The 23,128-nt window shown below is 36.6% G+C and overlaps 1 protein-coding gene across 16 annotated transcripts in view; it reads left to right on the top strand.

The window, feature by feature from the left end:
- KLHL13 (kelch like family member 13) overlaps nt 1–22,114 on the top strand; it is a 398,306-nt gene extending 376,192 nt beyond the window's left edge. For all 16 annotated transcript variants that reach the window (XM_070258114.1, XM_070258107.1, XM_070258113.1 and 13 more), the window contains 5 exons: nt 2,434–2,566; nt 3,100–3,296; nt 10,811–11,606; nt 18,159–18,272; nt 20,500–22,114. In XM_070258114.1, the coding sequence (XP_070114215.1) occupies nt 2,434–2,566; nt 3,100–3,296; nt 10,811–11,606; nt 18,159–18,272; nt 20,500–20,987 (1,728 nt within the window). In that variant the 3' untranslated portion in view covers nt 20,988–22,114. The remainder of the gene's footprint in view (nt 1–2,433; nt 2,567–3,099; nt 3,297–10,810; nt 11,607–18,158; nt 18,273–20,499) is intronic.
- The last annotated feature ends 1,014 nt before the right edge of the window (nt 22,115–23,128 follow it).

Here is a 23,128-nt window from a genome sequence, read left to right as displayed (position 1 = left end):
AGGCCTAGGAGTATATGGACTACACTGTTAACAGTAGTTATTCCTAGGAAGTAGAAGTGACCTTTTAGTTTTCCATTTATCTCCCTAGATATTTTTACAACAAGCATGTATTTCATTTTTTTTAAACCTGAAATTTATCCGAGGGAGAAAAAAGCCAAGCTGTTGGGAGCCAACTTTTTCCCCTCAAACCCTAGTTCGATTCCTCTTCTCTCATCTTACCCTTTACAGTTTAGCACAAATAAGCACTGTAGATACAATCTGTCTTATTATTGGGAGAAGTTTCACAAATAAAGTTCCTGGTTTCTAGTTAGCTTGTCACAAAATTAAAGTTCTGCCCAACGTGACTACATGATTTAAAAATATATTCCGAGTGGTGGCTTCTGGGTGAAATCTGGTTTGTTTCTTCATGCATTAATTGAACATTTATTAAGTGCCAACTGTGTGCCAAGCACTGGGGAATTCAAATATGCCGGTCCCTCGGCTGTTCAGCTGATGGTTCCCTCCTTCTCAGTTGCTTGACCATCCCACCCCACCCCCAGGGGTCGCATTCCTTACTTCTCAGTGCTCAGCTACATTTGAAAGGCAATACTTTAAACTTACTGCAACTTCGACTCCATATGTAAATCTTCAAAGAGCACTTCTTGCCTTCTGCATGAGAATATTCCCCTAAAATTGCCATCTCTTTTTCCCTCCACTTTCCTAAATAACAGGGACAGATGATTTAGCAATGGCGAGTGGAAAATAGCGAGGGTGGGGATGTATAATGTTTGTGTTTACAAAGGAGAAGGGGCATTTGTGAAAGATTTGATATTTGTGAACAAAAACATATGTCAATCACTGTTGGAGAAAGAAGAGTGTGATACATAATGCTGTTCTAAAGTATATGTGTAATGTATAAATATTTAAAAATATTTATCTCTCTCTCCAGAGAGAAAGTGGCTGGATCACATTACATCTTTGAAGTTCCAGTTCTGTAGATTCAGGCATTTTCTTTAAAAAGCAATTTAAAAATTATGATGAGATGATGTTTAGGCTGAGGTTTATATTATACATATGTGTAGGATCAATATTTCTAAAACTGCATTCAGCAATATGTCATGCCTTTTGCTTCATAAATCCGTGAAACAGAACTTTTTAAATAAAAGTTTTACTTGAGGTCATTAAAATATGAAGGGCATAGAATAAGCTTTGCTATTAGTTCTTGTGTTACATTACATTATATTATGAGAAAGTAATTTGTATGAGTATCTTCATGATTTTTTTTATAGTATAACGTTTCCATGTTTGAAACTACAGACTCAATCTTGCCAAAATCTTCATTTTGAGCCTCATTATTAAATTGTGTATTATCCCCTTTTTGTGCATTTTACCACCCTGTTATAAATGTAAAGTGTTTCGTTCTCCCAAGAATAGAGCAGAGGAACAACTGCCTGTTTGAATTGGTGGGGATCATCAAGGGAGTGGGTGGAAGCGCCTCAACAGGCCTGCTTCTCCCAGAGCCCTGCCTCTCCTCTGTACTGTGGCTGTTAGCCTCTTGATTCTCCACTAGACTCTAGGCATTTGGGGACAATTATGTCTCGTGTTGGGGCTCCCTGGGATCCTTTTTCCAAAGCTAATTAAATTCCAGACTTGCAACTTGGAAGATAATTGGTCAAGCAGCAGCAACGTACCGAGTATAAGGGTATCTAAAACACAATTCCTAATTGTCAAAGAGATGGAACAATCTAGCTGGTAGAAAGGAGCTCCTACCTTGCAGCTAATACAGATGCTTAGTACTTTTCTTTCTCAAAAAAAAAAACCTATAAAGTGTCTCAGACAGCACTATAAAAGAGCTGTTAATATATTATTGTGGGAAGAAATATTAGTATAACACCCTAATTCTGCAAATGGGAAAATGCAAGTGTACGTGATAATTTTTTTTTCAAAATAAGATAAAAGCCAGGTCCAGACCGGTGGTGTAGTGGTTAAGTTTGCACGCTCCACTTCAGTGGCCCAGGGTTCGCAGGTTCGGATCCCAGGCGTGAACCCAGCACTGCTCGTCAAGCCACGCTGTGGAGGCATCCCATGTAAAATAGAGGAAGATTGGCACAGATGTTAGCTCAGTGACAATCTTCCTCACAAAAATAAATAAATAAATGAATAATAAGGTAAAAGCCAATGATTGTTTAAATAAGCAAATTTATATACTCTTTCCTTATTTGTTCTTAATCTAAATTAGTCTTAATTTTATCTTTTCCCTACAGTGAATTAAATATATGTTGTCACATCTCAAGTAAGCTGTTTAGTTTTTTTCTTCTTCTGAGTAATTATTCTGTTGGCTTTATGTACCAGACATGTTGCACGCACATTAATATGTAAACAGAATTTTAGCACACAGAGATTTGTATACTCATTTTACCTCGATTAGTGGCACAACTCATGTTCTTGTTGTAGGGCTTTGACCAGCTTCGACTTGAAGGATTGCTTTGTGATGTGACCCTGATGCCGGGTGACACAGACGATGCCTTCCCTGTGCACAGAGTCATGATGGCCTCTGCTAGTGATTACTTCAAGGCTATGTTCACAGGTAGGTTGACTCTTTAAACTCTGCATCTGCAGTAAAACAATATGAAAAATATGTGTTTAAATGTTCTTATTTCTAAAGTGAGATTCAGTCCTTCTCGCCTGTGTCTTTACAAGAAAGTTTCAAAAGGAATAGACACCCAGCACGTGTGGTTGTTGGTGGCACTTTTTTAACTTGGGAAATGGATGTACTTTTTTCATACTTCCGCCCACCTGTATTTCACAGCTCTTCTTTTCCAGACACGTATCTGAATGGGCCATCTGAGACTCTGGGTCCTACTAATACAGTCTTTAATCCATCAAAAGATAGGAAGTGACAGAACGTTTTGGAAGCCTTTGCATCATATACGACCTCCTTTAGTATAGAGATATTCCTTTTTAACTGCTCTCTTGTAACTGTAAAATATGCAGAAGCCTGACTCTAACACGAATGCTTACAAAGAATAAAATTTTCCTTGCATCTAATTAGCAGCAGAAGTGAGTTTGACCTTAATTAAATTATCCACCTCCGTTTAATTGAATGTCTTTTTGTTTAAGGTGGAATGAAAGAACAAGATTTAATGTGCATTAAGCTTCATGGTGTGAGCAAAGTCGGTTTAAGGAAAATTATTGATTTCATTTATACTGCAAAGCTTTCTCTTAATATGGACAACCTTCAAGACACACTGGAAGCTGCCAGTTTTCTACAGATTCTACCGGTTTTGGACTTCTGCAAAGTGTTTCTCATATCTGGGGTAAGACATTTTCCAATGTTCAGATCTTTTCCCGCGATAGACTCTGATGTAGGCTGTTTAGAGTAGACTCACGAAGCTGTCGTATAGGCATGGGAAACTTTGGCTGTTAGAGAGAGGTGTCATGTAGTATGTGGTCTGGAAGCAGGTTGAGAGGAAAACAGTACAGGTGCATTTTACAAGACAGAATCATTTAAGAAAAGCCTTTTGTGTAATCAACTGACATCAGACAATAATAGTGTTTGATAACAATATATACCTTAACCTGTTTGATAATGTTATATATTTTAATCTAGTTTTATTCACCTTAATGATTTTATACAAGCACACTTCTTAAATGGAATTCTGGGGAAAAATAATCTGAGCTTCTAGAAGTCTTTTAATATAGGCTCAGTATTTTTTCCTTCCTTTAAATACGGGAGCTAGATCTTAAGAACTAACACCTATGTGTAAACCTGTACAGCTGCAAGTCTTGATTCCATAGAAACACATCCCCCACTGAATCATTTTTAGCCTTTTTTAATAGCTAAGAGAGGGCAAATACAACTACCAATCTGTGAACTACCTAGCAGTCACCTGGTTCCTGAGGACCGTGCCTTATTTCAGTTGAGACCCTTAAATTTTACTTCTGGGAAACGAAATGCCATGGTTGCAGAGAATTATTGCCAAGAAAATTCCCAGAGCTTATAGAGCTTGCTTTTGTGATTGAAAATCATAGCAATAGTAATTTTTGATGTATTTTCTAATTTACTATATTGATGGATATGTTTTTCTCTAATTGATTTTAACTTATATCAGTTTTAGTATTGATAAATAATTGCTGTTAGGCCATTAAACATTTGCACTTACTCAACGTGGAGCCCTATCTTTAAAACTCTAAGTTCAAGAGAACGTGTCCTTAAGGATTTTGTTAATAAGCTACTCCTTATCTTCTAAAGTCAGCCAACAGCTAATTTGACTGGACTGTAGAAAGTGCGTTTTGTTTATTTATTTTCATTTTAAAGTACTCAGACTACTGTCACGCAATTACTCACAAGCTTTTAAACTCACTGTTATTTTAAGGGTTTTATGTAGCATGGTGTTAGAATGTGGATTCGTATTGTCCCCTTCTCTGCTGCACAAGGAGCCCAAGTGAGGTTTATTAATTTTCCATGTTATTGCTTATCACCATTACAGAATCTGTGCGCTAAATTTCATTTGAATTTAATCACACAAGGCCCTTCCCCTCAAGAACTATAAGCATCTTTTCTGTAGTTTTGTGCCGTTAATATCGTATAACAACATCATCTTAAGGAAAAATGAATTATATTGAATGTATTTTTTAAAATGTCTCAAGTCCAATAATTAATTTAGTAACAACGCTTAATGCTTACATTTATAAACTCTTAATATTGCTTTGCACTGATCTTAGCAACACTTGGTTGTCTGAGCCAAACGAGGTAGTGTCATTGCTTTGAAACTAATCATTAACAATAGCTGTTGTTGACCTATTCTCTAATACCAAAGTTTAGTACTTGTAACTTTAGATGTTGGCTGTGATCAATTCCTTTACCTGAAAGAAAAGGACCAAACTGGATAAGACACAATTTAGTAAGTTATAAAAGTATGTAATTGTCAAAATAACAGTATTAGAAAATCATTTTGTTCTAGATAACTCTACTTAAAGCAAGTTTGTTTAAAGATGATATCACAGTGATTTTGCAATGTTGACAAATTTTCTATAATTAGAATGTTGGCGCCTCAACCTGTTTGAAATGGATGTATGTTTTAGCCCTCTGGATATTGCTTCATTTTTATAAACATTTTATTGTCTTAAAGATGATAGTCTTCATTCCTAGTGTCCTCTGCAGACATCCTAAAACCCAATGCTAATGGAGAAGAGGCTTGTCCCTGACAAAGCTTAACTTGTGGTAGAGTCTTTTCCTGTCTCTCTGTTTTAGAACTTTCTTGCCTCCGAGCTTTGAGGAGATACCTCTTAGCGCCATTCTGTTTCCTTTTCTTTCATCCTGTTTGCTTAGGATATGTCTGTGTGATTGTACATTGGAAATCTTCCCTCTTGGAATCCGTGGTAATTTTTGAGAGAAGTTGGTAGATGATTAGTTTAAGGATTGTGTAAAATCCACCTTTTCTTTTGTCCTTCTTTCCATCTCTTAAATGTTCAGCCTCACTCTGTTTCCCCTTTCCTTCTCAGCACTAGAGTGAGTCAGATGGGACAGCAGCTCTGGGCGCCTTTTCTACCTAGGAGGACTGAAAGTTTCAAGATAATAGAAATGTTTTTCAAAGGTAGATTTGTTTTTAGTTCTCCCACAAGCTAAGTTATCATAGATAATTTTTAAATATAACACTCTCATGACTGTGTGCGTAAACCAAAATTTTGAGGAAATAGGTTTATGTTTTCAATGATGCAGTGTGATTATAGTTCACATAACCAAAACGCTACTTGGATTTGAGCTTTTAGAAAGAAAAAATAGCTTCTAGTACAATGGTATTCTATTCCATTCTTAGTCTTTGTGTGGGTGAAGAGGAGCAGTGGTACAGAAAACGTGACTCAGCAAATCGTTCGCAAGGCATTTATATATTAGTTTTGAATGGTAACTTTAAATACGATAATAAAGCCACACCTGCCTTTGGTGGGCTAGAGGCATCAGTTTTCTATAACACAGTGTCGGGCTCTATAGAACTAGAACCACTCCACTCCTTATTTTGCCATCCTTTGCAGTAATATTCTTCTCTTAGAGTCGTAATTAGTATTCTAGTTTATGGGATCCCATGCTCTTGTTCTTGCTGTGTTATTTTCTTGGTAGTTATAAAAAGGAGGACTGTGAAATGGATAAAAAAGGATGACAGGGAAGGATATAAAGCAGAGTAGGTAAAATTTACTGTAAAAGTAAAATCATTTACTTTCATCTATCATGGAGATAATAGAAAATGACCTTTGTTTAGTTATTTACCTATAAAAATTACATTGGTTTCTGTCCTTGTAACATCGCATAACTAGAGCATGCTAAATACCACGCAGCCGTTCCTGATTTACAAACAGGCTTTAGTTAAATTCTTTGTTTATTATTTGTTTGCTATTTGGAATTTGTAACATCTAGCATTTGCCCCACAGAATTGCTGTTATGGTGGATTACAGGCTGCTCCGCAAAACCCAATTTAATGTAAGGTTGCTGAAATAGGACGTTTGTAATTGAACTGGAAATATTACAATTTAAACATACAATTATAGAGAATAAAAAAACAGAATGAAAGTGAGCACGAAACCATTTTATTTTTATTATAAAAGCATATTTAATCAGAGGACGATGATGCCATTTTGCTTTAGACTTGGTGACACTCTTTCTTTACATTCATTTTTTTAAAGTTGTGTTTACTTTTTTCCTTGATTTAGATGTATCATTGGTTCCACCTGTACATTTATTGCCACTGACCAGGGTGGGGAGCTCAATATGAAATGTAGAGAAATTTTATTGAGGTGACTGAGGGTAATGAAGAGTTGGAGATGGTGGAAAACAAAGGAGGTGCATTTGTGGGAGAGAGGCAAAGGGCAAGTTCTCTCAGGGAGAAATGGAGGGAATCAGAAGTTATTGGCAAAGAGAGTTTCTTTTGCTATTAGGTGATGATATGGGCAGCAAGCTTTGGGAACATTCTTCTGTGTAAGGATTTCCTGTATAATACATACGTTTCATATTCCTTGTTTAATCTAAATTGGATTTATTCATAAAAATTACAAAACATGTCTGTTTGATAATTCTTTTGCCTTTGAGGAAGTTCAGTGCAAATTAGAAAAAAAATTGTATAGATAATTTTACAATGAATCAAAACTGTTTCCCTCCCCACCAAAGCAACGTTGACTTCCTTATTGCCAAGGCTGATACTTAGCAAGAAGTACCCAGATTCTGTTTGTTTGTGGTTGAGCATCTATTCTGGTTAGTTGGCACCCAGACTGTGCTGGTTGTTAAATACTCTAAATATCGTCCCTACCTATTAACTTTAACCACCTTATTCTTGCCCGTCTGCCATCTGGGGCCTCTGTAGGCGAAGATGAGGCCCAGCCTGGGCTCAAACCAATTCATCCCTTCAGAGACTATTCTAATATCTAATATTGCATCCAATAAGGGGAGTGCATTCACAGTGCAAAGGAATAGGAGAATTGGATTCTCCAAGCTGGAGACACCATCAGCATTTACCTCAAATGGTATTTAGAATCTGAAGAGAGACAGACTCAGAGGGAAAGGTTTTTGTTTTTTAATCATCCCTTTGTTCTTTTTACCAAAAGATCCCTTCCCTCATGCCCTGTGATGTTCATACTTGCGGAAGGAGGCCCCGGAGAAGATGCCTGTTATATCCTCTGCCACCAAAGTTGCTTGTTTGTTTTTTTCCCAGTCTTTTTCTCTGGACATGCTTTCTCTCTCTGCATTGGTTGTGCTTGAAGACAGGCTGTCATTTTAATAAACTAGATAGTACCAAGAAGAATTTGATACGTTAAATGTCTGAGGAGTCCCCCCAAATTTGCCAGCATTTCCCTTAAGAGTACAAAAACAGATACTCATTTGCTTTTGTTTTTTTTTCCTAAATGGGAATTTATTTGCATAAGACACTGATCTTCAACAAGATAACATCACAGATTTCTGTTGAAACCTGTCATTAAAATATCAAATTATGTTAATGACAGTGTTTGCGTGCATCGGGTGTGATTTGAATGATTTCCTAAAGCAGCAGTGAGTACCAGTCTGGTAATGAGAATACCACTGAAAATTATGATGCTTGGAACTGCCTTTAGGATAACCGTGAAGGCTGTTTGATTATAATAGAATTATTTATAGTAATTTATATCAAAGAAACTAAACGTACACTTAATTATTTTAAAAACTATTTTATTGGTTCTCATAAGTGGTTGAGAAATTTCGCCCTTTTTTCTTTTCTGTCCTTTAAAACACTAATAGAATTATTTGCATTAACTTCCGTAATAACTCCTCTTTGGAATTTTGGCCAGGTTATATGTTCAGATGAAATTGGAGTTCTTTCTACTTACGAGTTGTGTTCGTTTTGTTTTTAAATAAGCTTTAAATTCAGATTTAATATTTTCAAAATGTAATGTATTTTATTATTTACAGAAATTGCATTCTGTGTTATGTTATTGCTCATATGCATTATTTAACACTTTCTAAAGTGTAAGGCTAAATTTGGGGGATCTGCTAGGTGAAGCACTTTTAAGAGTCATGACTGAGAATGGATTGAAGTGAACCATAATTGAAAAATCCTCTATTTTTCCAAAAATTGTTTACCATTATTCCATCATTTTTGATCTGCTTATATTGTTTCCTGTTATTCTAGACTTTGCTGCTATAATCCCTATAGTCTACAATTAATTTTTTAGCTTTGATTAAATGTACTTCATAAAAATTCATTTCCTATTCCATATTTTTCTTATCTGAGTCTCATTTGAAAACTAATAAAATTCTAGCAATTTGCTATGTTAATTCCACTGGTATTCTATTTTTAGTTGTAACTATCATGGCATGTTTAATTTTCATATTGCTGATAATCATAGTATTTAACCTTTGTTATGTATATAGCTGTTATACATGAGCTAAATTATACAGTTTGGTTTCTAATCTTTAATCTTGGCTTATTTTATATGCTGTAAATTTAGATTTAAATTTGGTGACTAACAACTGATGGTATCATTTTGCCCATTTAAAGTACCCATTCCTTGTTGTTTTTAATCATATCAATAATGATGAGAATCTGCATACTTGGGAATTATATTTGTGTTGTCCTCAACTTTTGCTTATCTATACTAGCAAACATATTCAAAAGGGAAAATTAGCCTGCTCTGGGGAAGGACTATGTCTTAGCTCAGAAAGTGCATCCTTCACCCCAGATAGGAGTCCCTTCCACCCAGGGTGATTGGAGCAATTAGGTATTGACTGTAACTTCATTTGCATAACTTCAAATTTTATGAGACACCAACCTGCCCCTCCTAAAATTGTATTAAAATGTACTTTTATTCACCACATTAAAAATCCAAGGTATTGAACAGTGTTAAACTGTGTATTTTCAAAAGGCCCATAATTTGTTAATTTATTTTTCCTAGTTCTTTTGTGCTACAATTTGTGTTAGGCTTTTTTAAAATATATAGCTATTAAGTATAATAAACATTTAAAATCTTTTGATGATTTTTGTAAAGCAAATCAGGTGCTTAAAGAGTTCAAATTCTTCTTGACTACTAGACCTATGAAAATAGCTGTGTGTGTGTGCATGCTAACCTTCGAGCTTTCGATGGCATTATAGCTTCACTGGGCTGTTATTTTATGCAGAGGAGTAATGATTTTTGTCTCCTTTCAGCTTTTAAATAAAAGGATAGTAGAAGGATTAGCCAGTTTTCTCTTAACCATCTGCCAATCTGTTAACAATACATTTGCGTCAATAAGGTTTATGTGACATTTGTGAACACACACTCTGACAAAATAAAGAAAAAACATTTGAGTCCTTTGCTTGTGACCTGTCTCTGTGTTTGTATACACACACCCACACACACACACTTGTATGGTAGGCTTGTTTTTGTGTATTCTTCCTTGCGTGACATTTGGTGATATGATTTTCCTATTTCCACTTTTGACCAGTCAGTTATTAGAGCATTGAAAAGACTTCCTTCTGAAGAGGGGCCTCTCCATAGCTTCTCTCCTTTTCTTGGTTTCCATTTTTGGTATATTTTGCTCTGTGCTGGGGAAATTTTTCTGGGCTCATTTTGACTCCAGGCAAAGCTAGAACACGCTGAGAGTAAAGGAGTGGCTAAGGAAGACTTCATTGCAAGCCGTCATCATACATACCAGAAACTAAACTACACGAGTAATTTGATGTAGACACATCCGTTTCAACCCTCAAGAAAGTGATTCCCTTGCTTATATTTCCAGATAAATAATGTGGAAAATAACTTCACCCTAGGAATTATCCTATTAAATTATCTTCACTATAAGCAATGACTTTCAAGGACTCAAAAGGAATCATAGTGATGAATGATGTCTGTTTACATGAAAGAGAAATCTAGGGATCTGGTGTAAGCTTTTCTGTCAGTGGATATGCTGGCCGAGGTAACTTTAAGAATCGTAACTGAAAAGTGGATTGAGATAAAATAACCTTCTATTTATCCAAAATTTCCATCTGGCCGGAATTCTATTAGTATTGGGGGAGGGAGTGGAGACATATTTTTGAGGAGAGAAAGGTAATTATTTTGGCCGTAGTCAAGTTATTATTACTGTTTCTTAGAGTAACTTCTAACCCACTGACTTTGAATGATCATTTTCTTTTAGTCACCTTTCTACTGGATTAGGTAAAGGGGGTTTGTGAATTCTCTTTAGATCATTAATGTATTTAGATAAGAATCTTTATTTGCATCTATATGGGCAGTAAAAAGTATAATTGGCTCTTATTCTAGAACAGGTATTTATGTTATCCAGATGTGAGTGTCATGAAAGTAGTTGTGTTTTAATTTTGTTTTATTGGCTTAATAGGTCACTTTAGACAACTGTGTCGAAGTTGGGCGGATTGCCAACACCTACAATCTGACAGAAGTGGATAAATATGTTAACAGTTTCGTCTTGAAGAATTTTCCTGCGTTGCTCAGCACCGGGGAGTTCTTGAAACTCCCTTTTGAACGTCTTGCCTTCGTGCTTTCCAGTAATAGCCTTAAACATTGCACTGAACTTGAGCTCTTTAAGGCTACCTGTCGCTGGCTACGCCTAGAAGAGCCTCGGATGGACTTTGCTGCCAAGTTAATGAAGAACATACGATTTCCACTGATGACACCGCAGGAGCTCATTAATTACGTGCAAACCGTGGATTTCATGAGAACTGACAATACTTGTGTGAATCTCCTTTTGGAAGCCAGCAATTACCAAATGATGCCATATATGCAGCCAGTTATGCAGTCAGACAGGACTGCCATTCGGTCTGACACCACTCACTTGGTTACACTAGGAGGAGTGCTGAGGCAGCAGCTAGTTGTCAGCAAGGAATTGCGCATGTATGATGAAAAGGCCCACGAGTGGAAATCGTTAGCCCCCATGGATGCCCCAAGGTACCAGCATGGCATTGCCGTCATTGGAAATTTCCTCTATGTCGTTGGTGGACAGAGTAATTATGACACAAAAGGAAAAACGGCAGTCGATACTGTCTTCAGATTTGATCCTCGATATAATAAATGGATGCAAGTTGCATCTTTGAATGAAAAGCGCACCTTCTTCCACCTAAGTGCCCTCAAAGGATATCTGTATGCAGTCGGTGGGCGAAACGCAGCTGGTGAACTGCGTAAGTGTGTACATTTATGTTAAGCATAGAGACTAATTTCTTTACCCCGAAATTCTTATTAAATCATAAAATACGCAGTTCTGTAAAGTTAAAGGCAAAAAAATGTCACTAGGGTCTCATTTTAAACTATTTTTCTTAGAAAATATCAGAGACAAACTGTATGCCTTATCCGGGCATATATTGTTGGCTGGGGTACAAATTATATCTTATAAATACATCGTTATGTTGCAGAATATTTTACTTGTGCAGTATGTATGGTTTTCGTCGTGAAGGTTCAAATACAGAGTGTATTCTGCTAATTTAAATTCTAATAGAATCTTGGACAGAAGTTTGGCGTATTTCCTCATTTTGCATTTTTAAAAGCCCGCACAGTATTTTACGAAGGAGGTTAAAGTCATTCCTTACAGAGCACTGACTTTTGTGGTTTCTTCTTTTACATGATCTGTTACCTATCAGAGGCTACAAAGGAAAATAATTTTCCTTATCAATTAAATGTGCAAAATTCTCTATTACCCAAAGTTTATTTACTGTGAATATTATGATCTGTGACTACAGTCATGTGCCGAGTAACGATGTTTCGGTCAACAATGGACCACATACATGACAGTGGTCCCATAAGATTAGTGCCTATAGCCTGGGTGTAGTAGGTGTAATAAGCTATACCGTCCAGGTTTGTGTAAGTACTGTAGGGGAGGAAGCAACTTTCCTCTACCCTTCTAGGTCCTTCTGGCTGGTCTAAGACTTAAACTGACATGAGATAGAATAACAGGAAAAAAGCAAACAAAAGTTTAATAACATGTATACATGGGAGAAACCCAGGAAAACTGAGTAACTCACCAGAATGGCCAAACCCCTCACCTTAAATACCCGCTTCAGCTAAAGGCAAAAGAAAATGTTGGCAGTAGGGAGAGTCAGGGACTTCAAAGGGAGGGAAGGCAATTCACAGGTAGGTAAAAAGGAGCAGACATTTGGAAAACAAGTGTTTGTATTACCACACAGAAACAGAAGAACACAGAGGGGAGCCCAACACACAGGCTTCTCTAGGTTCCTCCCTGTTCACCACCTAGCTCGTGTTATGCTAACGGGGCAGCTTACTTTCCGAGACAGGTTTTTTGGTTGGGATTCTTTTAGGCAGTTGGGGGAGGGGATAACAAACTTTCTCAGTCTTTTGCTTTTTAAAAATAATCAGCCTAAAATAATCTTCATGTTGAAGAGACAATTTTGGGGTGGCAAATTCTGTTCCCCTTCAGTACACTCTATGATATTCACACAACGACAAAATCACCTAGTGATGCATTTCTCAGAATGTATCCCTGTCATTAAGCGCTGCATGGCTGTGTTCATTTTAATGATCATTCTCTCTTGGTGAACTACCAGTTTTCTTCACTGTAAACTGATCTGGTAAACTTTATGTGATGGTCACTTTTTTGTCCTCTTAATCTAAGATTGGTCACAAGTACAGTTAACACAGCAATACTTTGGCTGCATAAATTAACACCAGAAGGTGTACTTCTGTTATTTTAGAGAAAATTAGAATAAGATAGCTGTCCAAAAAGGAAGTCAGGAAGACCTCATTTTGTATCATGCCTTACATATCTGTTATCACCATCACAGTTTGGCCTTTTTTTCACCCCTCTTCTTTTATCCTCTGTTATAGAGTCCTTGTGATTGACCAGTATTCCAGGCTCCATAATGCTAGGGAATATTGGCATGGGCTTTGGATAAATTCAGAGTAATTATCAGAATCTTTTTTGTCAGTATCCTAAGAAATAACAGGTAGTTTAATGGATTTGAGAATAACCTATTTATTGGAAACAAAAAGAACTGCTCTCAGCTCTTATACTATATTGGAAGTTTAAAAAAATCAAGAGATTGACTTAAGTGTGCTCATATAGAGAGTTTTGATTCCAGGAGAACCTTCAGGGCAAAAAAAGTCATTACATGAAACCAAGAAGCAAGAGGCTTCATGTTTTTCCTCACCCACCCCGCCCACTTTGAGTTCCTTCTATTTTATACCCAAGTGGGAACAAGAAGTAGATTATCCCATCTTGTCACATTTTGTTATCGAGGTGACCGAACCTGATGCAACGTGCCCTGATTACCTCCCAAAAGAATAATATCAATGAGTTCTTCTGAATTCTATTTGATATTGTTTCTCTTAGCATAAATTAAAAAAGTAGATGTGTCATTTGCCCTTTACAATTTTCTTGGGCCCATTATTTTTGCAGAATAGCAGACTTTGGTTCTAAAGAAACTCCTGCCTCTGTTTCTGAATGTTCCCACCAGAGGCTGGGTTTTTAACATTTCTCCTGCCTCACAAGCATTTTTTTTTATGGACGCCTCCCCCCCCCGCCCCACGAACATCTGCTGTAATAACTTAACATTCCCCTCTTAATTGATGACGTTGACATAGGGTAGGAATGGGTGGCAGGAAAAGGGGATTGACATGACAGTCATTTAACAATTTAATAGGTTCATTAGTACCAGTACATCGTTTATTCGTCATACACACAATAAACATGACCTGTATATAATTATGAAAAGAAAACAGTGGCAGCATTTGCAAGGCATTTTAGGTCACTTTAATGCATTTGGCCTTTTAAAATCCTTTCATGGAGTGTATGGACCTATGTCCATACCACATCAAAAAGATACTACTTATGTGTGTGTGAGCCTGGCTTACTGCTGAAATATAATTCCTTAGAGACGCTGCTTTCCTTTGACACCGGTACAATGGGAAACTAGGGGAAGCTTAGAGTAGCTGTCACTTAAGTGAAAAAGGAGTCAGTTATTTCTGGCATCTTTCAAAATTATGTCATATGAGAAATCGATCTTCCATTGAGGTTTTGTATATTGAAGAGAAATACGATGGCTCAGATATCTCTCACTTCAGTTAAACATTAATAAGTCAAGCTTTCAGATAATGAAATAACTTATGGAAAATATGTTAGTTTTTTCCAAATAAATGTACAATGAAATTACTGAAATTCCTCAAATGCCTCCATCTCCTTTAATGGATTTGGAGTTTTCTTCATTAAGCAACACATCACCAGCTGGCACTCTAGGATTCTAGAGACCATCCCCCGTCTCTGGGAGCCATCATTGTCCCAATGGTTTTCTTCAGGCCTAATCTCTTTCCTAATCTCAAAGAACAAGTAAGGTCCACATCATCCCTTGGGACCAATTCTGGACTCCACTGGAATCATCTGAGAAAATAAGAATCCCTGATGAGATATGTGAAATAACCAACCTAAGTGTAATTCTTAAATTGGACACTGTCTCTAATTAGTAGGCCGCCAGACTACTAAAGATGATTCTCTAGAATAGGGGTCAGCAAACTTCTGGAAAGGGCCAGAAAGTAAATATTTTCAGCTTTGCAGGCCATACGATCTCTGTCACAACTAATCGACTCTGCTGTTGTATTGCAAAAGCAGCTATAGACAATTTATACACAAATGGGTGAGGCTGTCATCCAATAAAGCTTTATATATGAATACTGAAGTTTTAATTTCATATGTCACAAAATAGTCTTCCTTTGATTTTTTTCCCAACTCTTTAAAATGTAAAAACCATTCTTGTTTTTATCTTGTGGGGCATACAAAAGCAGGCAGCATACTGGATTCAGCTTATGGGCTGTGGTTTGCCTGACCCTTGTCTAGATTTTCTCAGTTACCTCCTTACCATTCCCACCTCTCATAGACTATGATGGAACCACTGCTTCGTGGCTCCAGCTCCTTGTCTTGTATCATCCCTTGCCCCCTCATCAAGATTGTTGACACTAACCTATATCTTGCTGCCTTGTAAATATGGAGAACAGAAATAAGGGCATGTTTATACACTTTTTAATTAGATGTATTCTATTTTAAAACTAAATACTATTGATTTTACTAATAACAACGATTCTGCATGAGAAAGCCTAATGGTTGACAATAAAGATTAAATTAATGGGAAAAGCTAAAGGAGATGGACTATTTAGCTGGAAGAAGACAAGTTCAGGGATGACAAACTATTACATAGTCATTATGTTATTGGTGCTTAATAGCCATCTTACACTTAGGGGCTCCTGTATGAGAAAGTATAGATGGACTCTTGTAATTAGCTCCTATTAGGAAAACGTGCGATTAACTTACTGACAGAAGAACAGCATTGTCTTTCTACATAGGAAAATTTTAATAATCATAAAGAGTGAATAGCCATTGTACTTCTATCTCCACTATAAAAAGAATAAGAGGAAACTGCATCAGAACACATTGAATTAGGCATCAGGAATGACTGTTCACTCTAGAAATTTCAAAGTTTAAGGTAGAGTTCTTCACTAAGAAAAGCATGGAAGTATAGTAAAACGTGTCTTTGACCTTAAATAGATAGAAAAGATGACCTCTGGAAGTCTTTTAAAACCCTTTTACTGATAGGATGTGTGATTAGACTACTTTCTTTTATCAGATAAAATGCTACCATTCATGACTTTGCTGATGTCAAGTACCAACCAATATACCAGATCCTCTATAAGTGTAGAGAGAGAGAGCATGATGTACATTCCATAGGATTTTACTTGTCAATTAGGTGAAAGTCATGCTAAAGGCAAATGGAAATGCACATCAAAGAGGACATCCAGTGACTGGAAATAGTCAAAAACAGTGTTGGAGTATGTGGCAGTTTTAGCTTGTCATTAATTGTGGAAACAGCCTTTATTTGGGGGAAAGATTTTGCAGGATCTTGCTCCTTGGTGGAAGGGTTTAGAAGAAATAGAGTTGGTTAGAGTCCAAGCCTGAAGCAATGAACAGAACTAACAAGAGAGCAGATCAAAATGAGAATACTAAAAGCCGTTAAAATAAGACTAAAAATTCAAAGCTAGAGTAAGTGGAAAAGGAAATGAGTAAAAGGATATGAGAAGTGGTATAATAGAGGTGTTTTGTTAGAGGAGATATAAGTACTTCACAGTGAATTTGATGAAGTGAAACTATTGAATAGAATAGAAAATTAATCTCTCTCTCTAGTTTTGTCTGTTCTCACATTATTTTTTTAATAGGAAATTCTTGTTCAAAGGATGATTTATCGGTTAAGATTGCATTTGGCTGCAAGTAGCAAAACCCTATTGCAGTGGCTCCATCAAATAGCCCTGCTCAGTAGGCTTCTGCTTTCATTTCATTTCCTAGAACTACATCATATGGTCAACTCCAGCCTTAAGGGCGCCAGCTAATTTGAATTTTATTTTGAGTTTGGCATAGTGCTTCCCTGAGCAGTGTTGTGGTTCTGTTAGTAAGAAAAAAGCAAGGTTAGAGCAGACAAGAAAATGGGTTAGCAACTGGCAGTGTCTGCAATAAATAGTATAAACTTTTCAAGTCCATCTAGACTTTGTGCTTTTGGCCAGAGTCCTCGTAACAGCCCTATTTCTTTCTGGCTTTTAAAAAAGGATCACATTTTGTATCTGTCTTTCTATCTGTCATTGTGTTATTCTTGAGGTTATAACAGATCGATATTTAAATAAGTTGAGGTCACTTCTCCAAAGTACTTTGTGTTAAAGATGATGCATTTATTACTGAGAGGAAGTACCCCTAATAAAAACCTTAACTTTATCTTGTGCTGCCAGTCATCTTCAAGTAAGAGCAGTACTGGCTGCAATGGTATTGGGTACGCACAAACTCTTTGCTTTAATGTATAAATGTAGAAAAATTATTGTCAATGTCTATTTTGTAGTCTCGGTATGAAATAAAGCAATAGGCATCGGAATATATGCCAAGCACTGGTGTACCTTCATTCTCAACTTAGGATTTTGCTTCATATCTATTAACTCTTCTTTCCTATATGGCGTATCAACATGGCAACCTAGAATTGAATTTTTTTTCTTCCTGGTGATTTTTTCATCTTTTCTTCCCACATTTTTAAAGCAAAGAAATGGGAGAAATGACAAATTATGAAGATATAACAAGATACTAGAAGAAAAGCAATCCTAGCGATTTCTGCAGTGACAGAAATCTGTTAGATTATTATATTATCTAGCCTAGTCTAATGTAACATGTATTAATGGTTCATATTATTAATATAATCTCAATACTTAATATAAGAGACCCCCAAAGAATGTCTCATACCTATACAGGCATACCTCTGAGATACTGTGGGTTCAGTTCCTGACCACTGCAATAAAACAAATATTGCAATACAGCGAGGTGTACGAATTTTTTGGTTTCTCAGTGCATATTAAAGTTATCTTTACACTATACTGTCGTCTATTAAGTATGTGATAGCATTATGTCTAAAAAAATATACTTACCTTAATTTAAAAACACTTTATTGCTAAAAAATGCTAACCATCCTCTGAGCCTTCAGCAAGTCCTAATCTTTTTTTGCTGGTAGAGGGTCTTGTGAAAAACAAAGTATCTGTGGAACACAGTAAAGCAGTACAATAAAACAAGGTATGCTTGTAATAAATATGTTTCGGTTATTTGGATATTATTATTGTTCCACCTAAAAGGAAAAAATAATTGCTACATTTGCAATTATAAATCATTTTCATCTCTATTCTTTCTTTCCTTTTTTTTTTTTTAACAACAGCTACAGTAGAATGTTACAATCCAAGAACAAATGAGTGGACCTATGTTGCCAAAATGAGTGAGCCCCATTATGGCCATGCTGGAACAGTGTATGGAGGAGTAATGTATATTTCAGGTAAACAATTATAATACAAATGCAATTAATATAATACATAAACTTTTAACTATGTCGCCATCTTTCCATATAGTGTTGATAAAAATAATCCAGAAAAGTGGATAATCAAAATATAATTTATGTTGATTTTGGAAGATACAATGTGTGTGTACATTTACATCTGAATGCCTTTGGTATTCTATAGGTTCATAAGACTAGTGGCAAACTAATCCTGCTGTAAATACTTAACTTAGAAGAAATTGGAAAACATTCCACTTCTCTATCTTGCCTTTCAGTCCCCATATTCTGTCCTCTAATAATCACTATTCATATTTTCTACAGCAATTCTTAATTCATTTTGGTTTAAAATTTATCTAAACTCTATGAGGAGATATATCATTATATAACATATAAGCTCTACATATAACACATAATAATATTCATCCTCTCATTTAGTGCAACCTGTAATAGGTGTCTCCTTTATCCTTAGCATTATAATAAGATTCTACTATAGTATCATTGCATGAATAATTCCCTGTTGATTACCTATATTTTGGCCACATACACATGTATTTTTCTAATAAACAATTCCAGAATGTTTGAGGTTTGCTTACAGTGTCCCACTAACAACTTTCATTCTCAAACTGGTGGTGTTCAAATCATCCTTCTGTAGAATTTAGAAAGGAGTCTTATTTTAATGTAATGTTCACCTCTGGTATTGAAATTTTACTTTGTTGGCAGGTTCTTATCATTTGGCCCTGACACAGTCTGCCTTTGATGGTTTTTTTCCCCTTTTGAGGGTCTGCCAGTGCTAGGCCAGCAGTTAGGTTATTAGAGAACAAAGACGTTAAGGTGATGTTTGTTGTCTGAGTCTCTGAACACTGCCTTATCAAATCTGTAATCAAGAAGGATCAGTGAAAGGCCTATCAGCTTGTGATTGGCAGGTTTCTGGTGTTAAATTTATGAGCAACTATGGGAGGTCTTATATTGAAAGAACCTTCCAGGAAATCATATGCTCCACTAATCAATGATTTACACTGTCTACTATTTTATGTGTGTAGCTGCTATGCCATTACAATGAGAGCTCCAATCCTCTGGGGAAAAAATGACCTCTGAATTATTCTAGTGGTGCTTTGGCATAACTAGCATATATTGCACAAATGACCTACCCAATCAAGAGTAGGATAGAAACCATAGCTGATTTTCAAACCAAAGAACACTGTTTTGCTTTCTGGACATTCTGTAAAGTACAGAAATACTAAAAAGCAGGAAAAAAACCAGTGATGGCCATCTGGATACCAGATAGTAGAGCTTTGAATGATACGGCTGACAATCAGCTCTCTCCCTAATCTGCAGAACATATAGTCTGATACTTTCATTGTCAAGACTGATTTATATGTGTTTTACGAGTACACTTTGTAGATGAAGCGGCCTCAATAGATCAGCAACAAATTGCTGCACATACGGAATTCCATATTTATTCAGCATTCTAATTCTTTAGCTTTTTAAATGTCCATGCTGATAGCAGATGACATTGCTCACCCTCACCCCACCCGTCAAAAACTCTATAAAAACAATTCTGAATATTATTATAAGCTTGTACATTTGCATAATACTTTCAACTTTTTCAAAGCATTTTGATTTATTTCATTTCGCAGTTGCAATCCTAATGAGATAACTAGAGGAGATACTCTTATTTGGCAAGTGAGGAAATGGGCATCTAGAATTTAGAGTGCCCTAGCCCTGCACTCAGCATCCAGAGGGTGCCCGCAGTACGAGAGAATGATGCTTTGTAGTTGAGATTTACTGTAGACCCAACTCTCAAAGTAGCCAAAATATATTTTCATTTAGCAAAGCCTCTTAAATCCCCTGAGTCTCTGTTTGAGAAAGTTATTGCAATAATATAAGCTAGATTTTTGTTCTTTAAGATGAAAATGTTGGGGCCGGCCCCGTGGCCGAGTGGTTGAGTTCACAACCAGAAGGACCCACAGCTAAAATATACAACTATGTACTGGGGGGATTTGGGGAGAAAAAGCAAAAAAAAAAAAAAAGATGAAAATGTTATTTTGTTCACTTTTAATCCAGTGAAAATACTTATAGAAGGCAGGCATTTATAAGAACACTATTGATAAGCTATAAAATGTCATAATATGTGGCTAAAAGTTAATTATCTATGACAAAGAGCTTTTTATTTACTTTTACGTTTTTATAACCTGTTTACCTCATGCCTATTATTTTCATTCTTTAGGAGGAATTACTCATGACACTTTCCAAAAGGAGCTCATGTGCTTTGACCCTGATACTGACAAATGGATCCAGAAGGCGCCGATGACCACCGTCAGAGGTCTGCATTGCATGTGTACAGTGGGAGAAAGGCTCTATGTCATTGGTGGCAACCACTTCAGAGGAACGAGTGATTATGATGATGTCCTAAGCTGTGAATACTACTCACCTATCCTTGACCAGTGGACCCCAATTGCTGCCATGTTAAGAGGGCAGAGTGATGTTGGGGTCGCTGTCTTTGAAAATAAAATCTACGTGGTTGGTGGGTATTCCTGGAATAATCGTTGTATGGTAGAGATAGTGCAGAAATATGATCCAGATAAAGATGAATGGCATAAGGTTTTTGATCTCCCAGAGTCCCTTGGCGGCATCCGAGCTTGTACACTCACGGTTTTTCCACCTGAAGAAACCACACCATCACCTTCTAGAGAGTCCCCTCTTTCTGCACCTTAAGATCATCCCTACCACTAAGATGCTGTAGTCCTATCTTTGCAATGTGTCATGGATTCTCTTCTTTTGCCCCCCTCCCCACACCTTAAGTAGTGTATGTTAGGATTAGCCTCCAGTAATTGATACAGATATTGGAAAAAAGATGAATTGATGTTATTTGTGCTGTTTGTTTGGCTTAGAGTGTTTATAAAGTGGTAACAAAACCATTCTGGAAATGTATCCCATAGAAGCTGATGTTCAACATGCGGAAAAAAAAAAAACCAACCAAGGTATTGTCTATAAAATGTTTCTTCAGTACTTTTTTATGCTGTGTATTGGGTGTAAAGTATTTGTCATCTTACATTAGAAAGCCCAATAAACCAAGTTGAAGGTGGATTATAGTAAATGTATGACTGTGCTAACTAGGCTTCAAAGTAAAAAGTTTTCCTTTCGTCTTTGACTGTAAGATGTCAAAGGGAGGCAGCCTGCTCCAACAGGAAACAATAGACAAAAGGTTGCCAACTCGCATGAGCTACCTCCCTCTTTTCACAAAGTATTTTTGACATAGCTGTCAACCCACCTGTCTGTGTGGGTGCATTGAGAACATATAAAGTTTCTTAGACACACAGGAGAAATGATAACTGAAATTCACCAATATTAATTTAAAAAAAAAAACAGCATGACTCCTCTACTTATCAACAAGGGTTTGGGGTTTTTAAAGTGTGTGTAAATATATACACACACATACATAGATCAAATACAAAATTTTAAAAATTGAGTGCCACGTCAAATAGATGTGAAAAGTTTTTTAAAAATTTCTTCCAAAAAGCAGCTTCCATTAAAATGGGAATTCAGTATGCACATACTGAATGCACATATGTGGAATCATACTGAATTTAGGTGGGTAAGGGCTAGAAATTTTGAGCAACTAAATTTGTCACTTGACCAAATTTTACCTTCCCCAAATATAATCTGTACCTTCTCCTTTGCTGTTGAGGTAACTTACATATTCTATGTATTCTGTATACTCTCAGTTCGTAAGGTTATTTAGCACAAAGTATAGCAGCTTCACTTGGTGAGCTGCTTTTGCTCAGTGAATTCAACTTCCATGTTTTATCATTTTTTGTTCAATAAAAAAACATTTAATGTGATTTTGGACTGAGGTATCTCCTTATTGTCTAGTTTGACTTCCTTTTATTATATCTTTTGTTTGGGTACGGTAAGATGTGAGTGATCAGAGCTTAGAGTACTGAACAGCTTGGATCAACAAATATTAATGACTTTCACGCAAGGAAACAAAGAAACTGATCAGGTGTAACCTCATTGGTCAAAACTCATTTCTGGTTGTCTTTGAGGAGTTAGTTCGTGGAAGACGCTAACTGGCCCGTCTTCATACCCCCAGAAGAACTGCCAGATATGTCTAAGCCATAAGAGCAGTTCAATTTCTGAGGTCAGTTTCCCCGATCTTCAAGAAGGTTCATCTTGCCTAATGAGAAGGGATTTTGTAAAATGAGCTAAGAGATTTGTTCTTGACTTAAGATTATAAAGGAAAAATGTTTCTGTAAAAGAGTGTTTGAGAACTATGTTAGGGCCATGTGTGTGATCTTTCCTACTTTATCTGCAAATGACCAGATTAAATCTGAACCAAAAATTTTGAGCTATTCCAAAACAACTAGCATGTCATCATATTTCTTTGCCAGTGGGTAATTAGCAGTGCAGATGTCACTACCTATGTCTTGATTTAATGAAGAAAACATAAGGAGGAAAGCAATTTTCCCATCAGTGGTACTTTTGAATGTTGGGAGAAGCCTGGTATGAATTTGAAAGACCCCCTTTGGCAAGGTTATTCTTAAATCAGAGCAACTGGTCAAGTGATTTATGTTCTCTGCTTACAGGCAGAGCAGATTTAGCCATTTGCACATAATTAACGCCTGCCTAAAAGTAGGAGCGTGTAAAGGACAGACTAATGGTCCTACCACAGTCCAATGTGGGTGTTCTTGGTCAGCTGCCTCTCCTCCGAGCAGCAAGATTTCTTTCCCTCTTGTGGCCTCTTCTGCCTCTTCGGTCCTCAGAGTCCTCTTCGATCAGTCTGCAGAAGAAAAATGGAGCATTGCAGGTGTGAGGGCTGGAAAGAGGCATGCATTGCTCTACCCACGTTCTACTGG

This window comes from Equus caballus, chromosome X (genome assembly GCF_041296265.1).
Source record: "Equus caballus isolate H_3958 breed thoroughbred chromosome X, TB-T2T, whole genome shotgun sequence".
NCBI classification, from domain to species: domain Eukaryota; kingdom Metazoa; phylum Chordata; class Mammalia; order Perissodactyla; family Equidae; genus Equus; species Equus caballus.
This window is presented reverse-complemented; position numbering and strand designations above follow the sequence as displayed.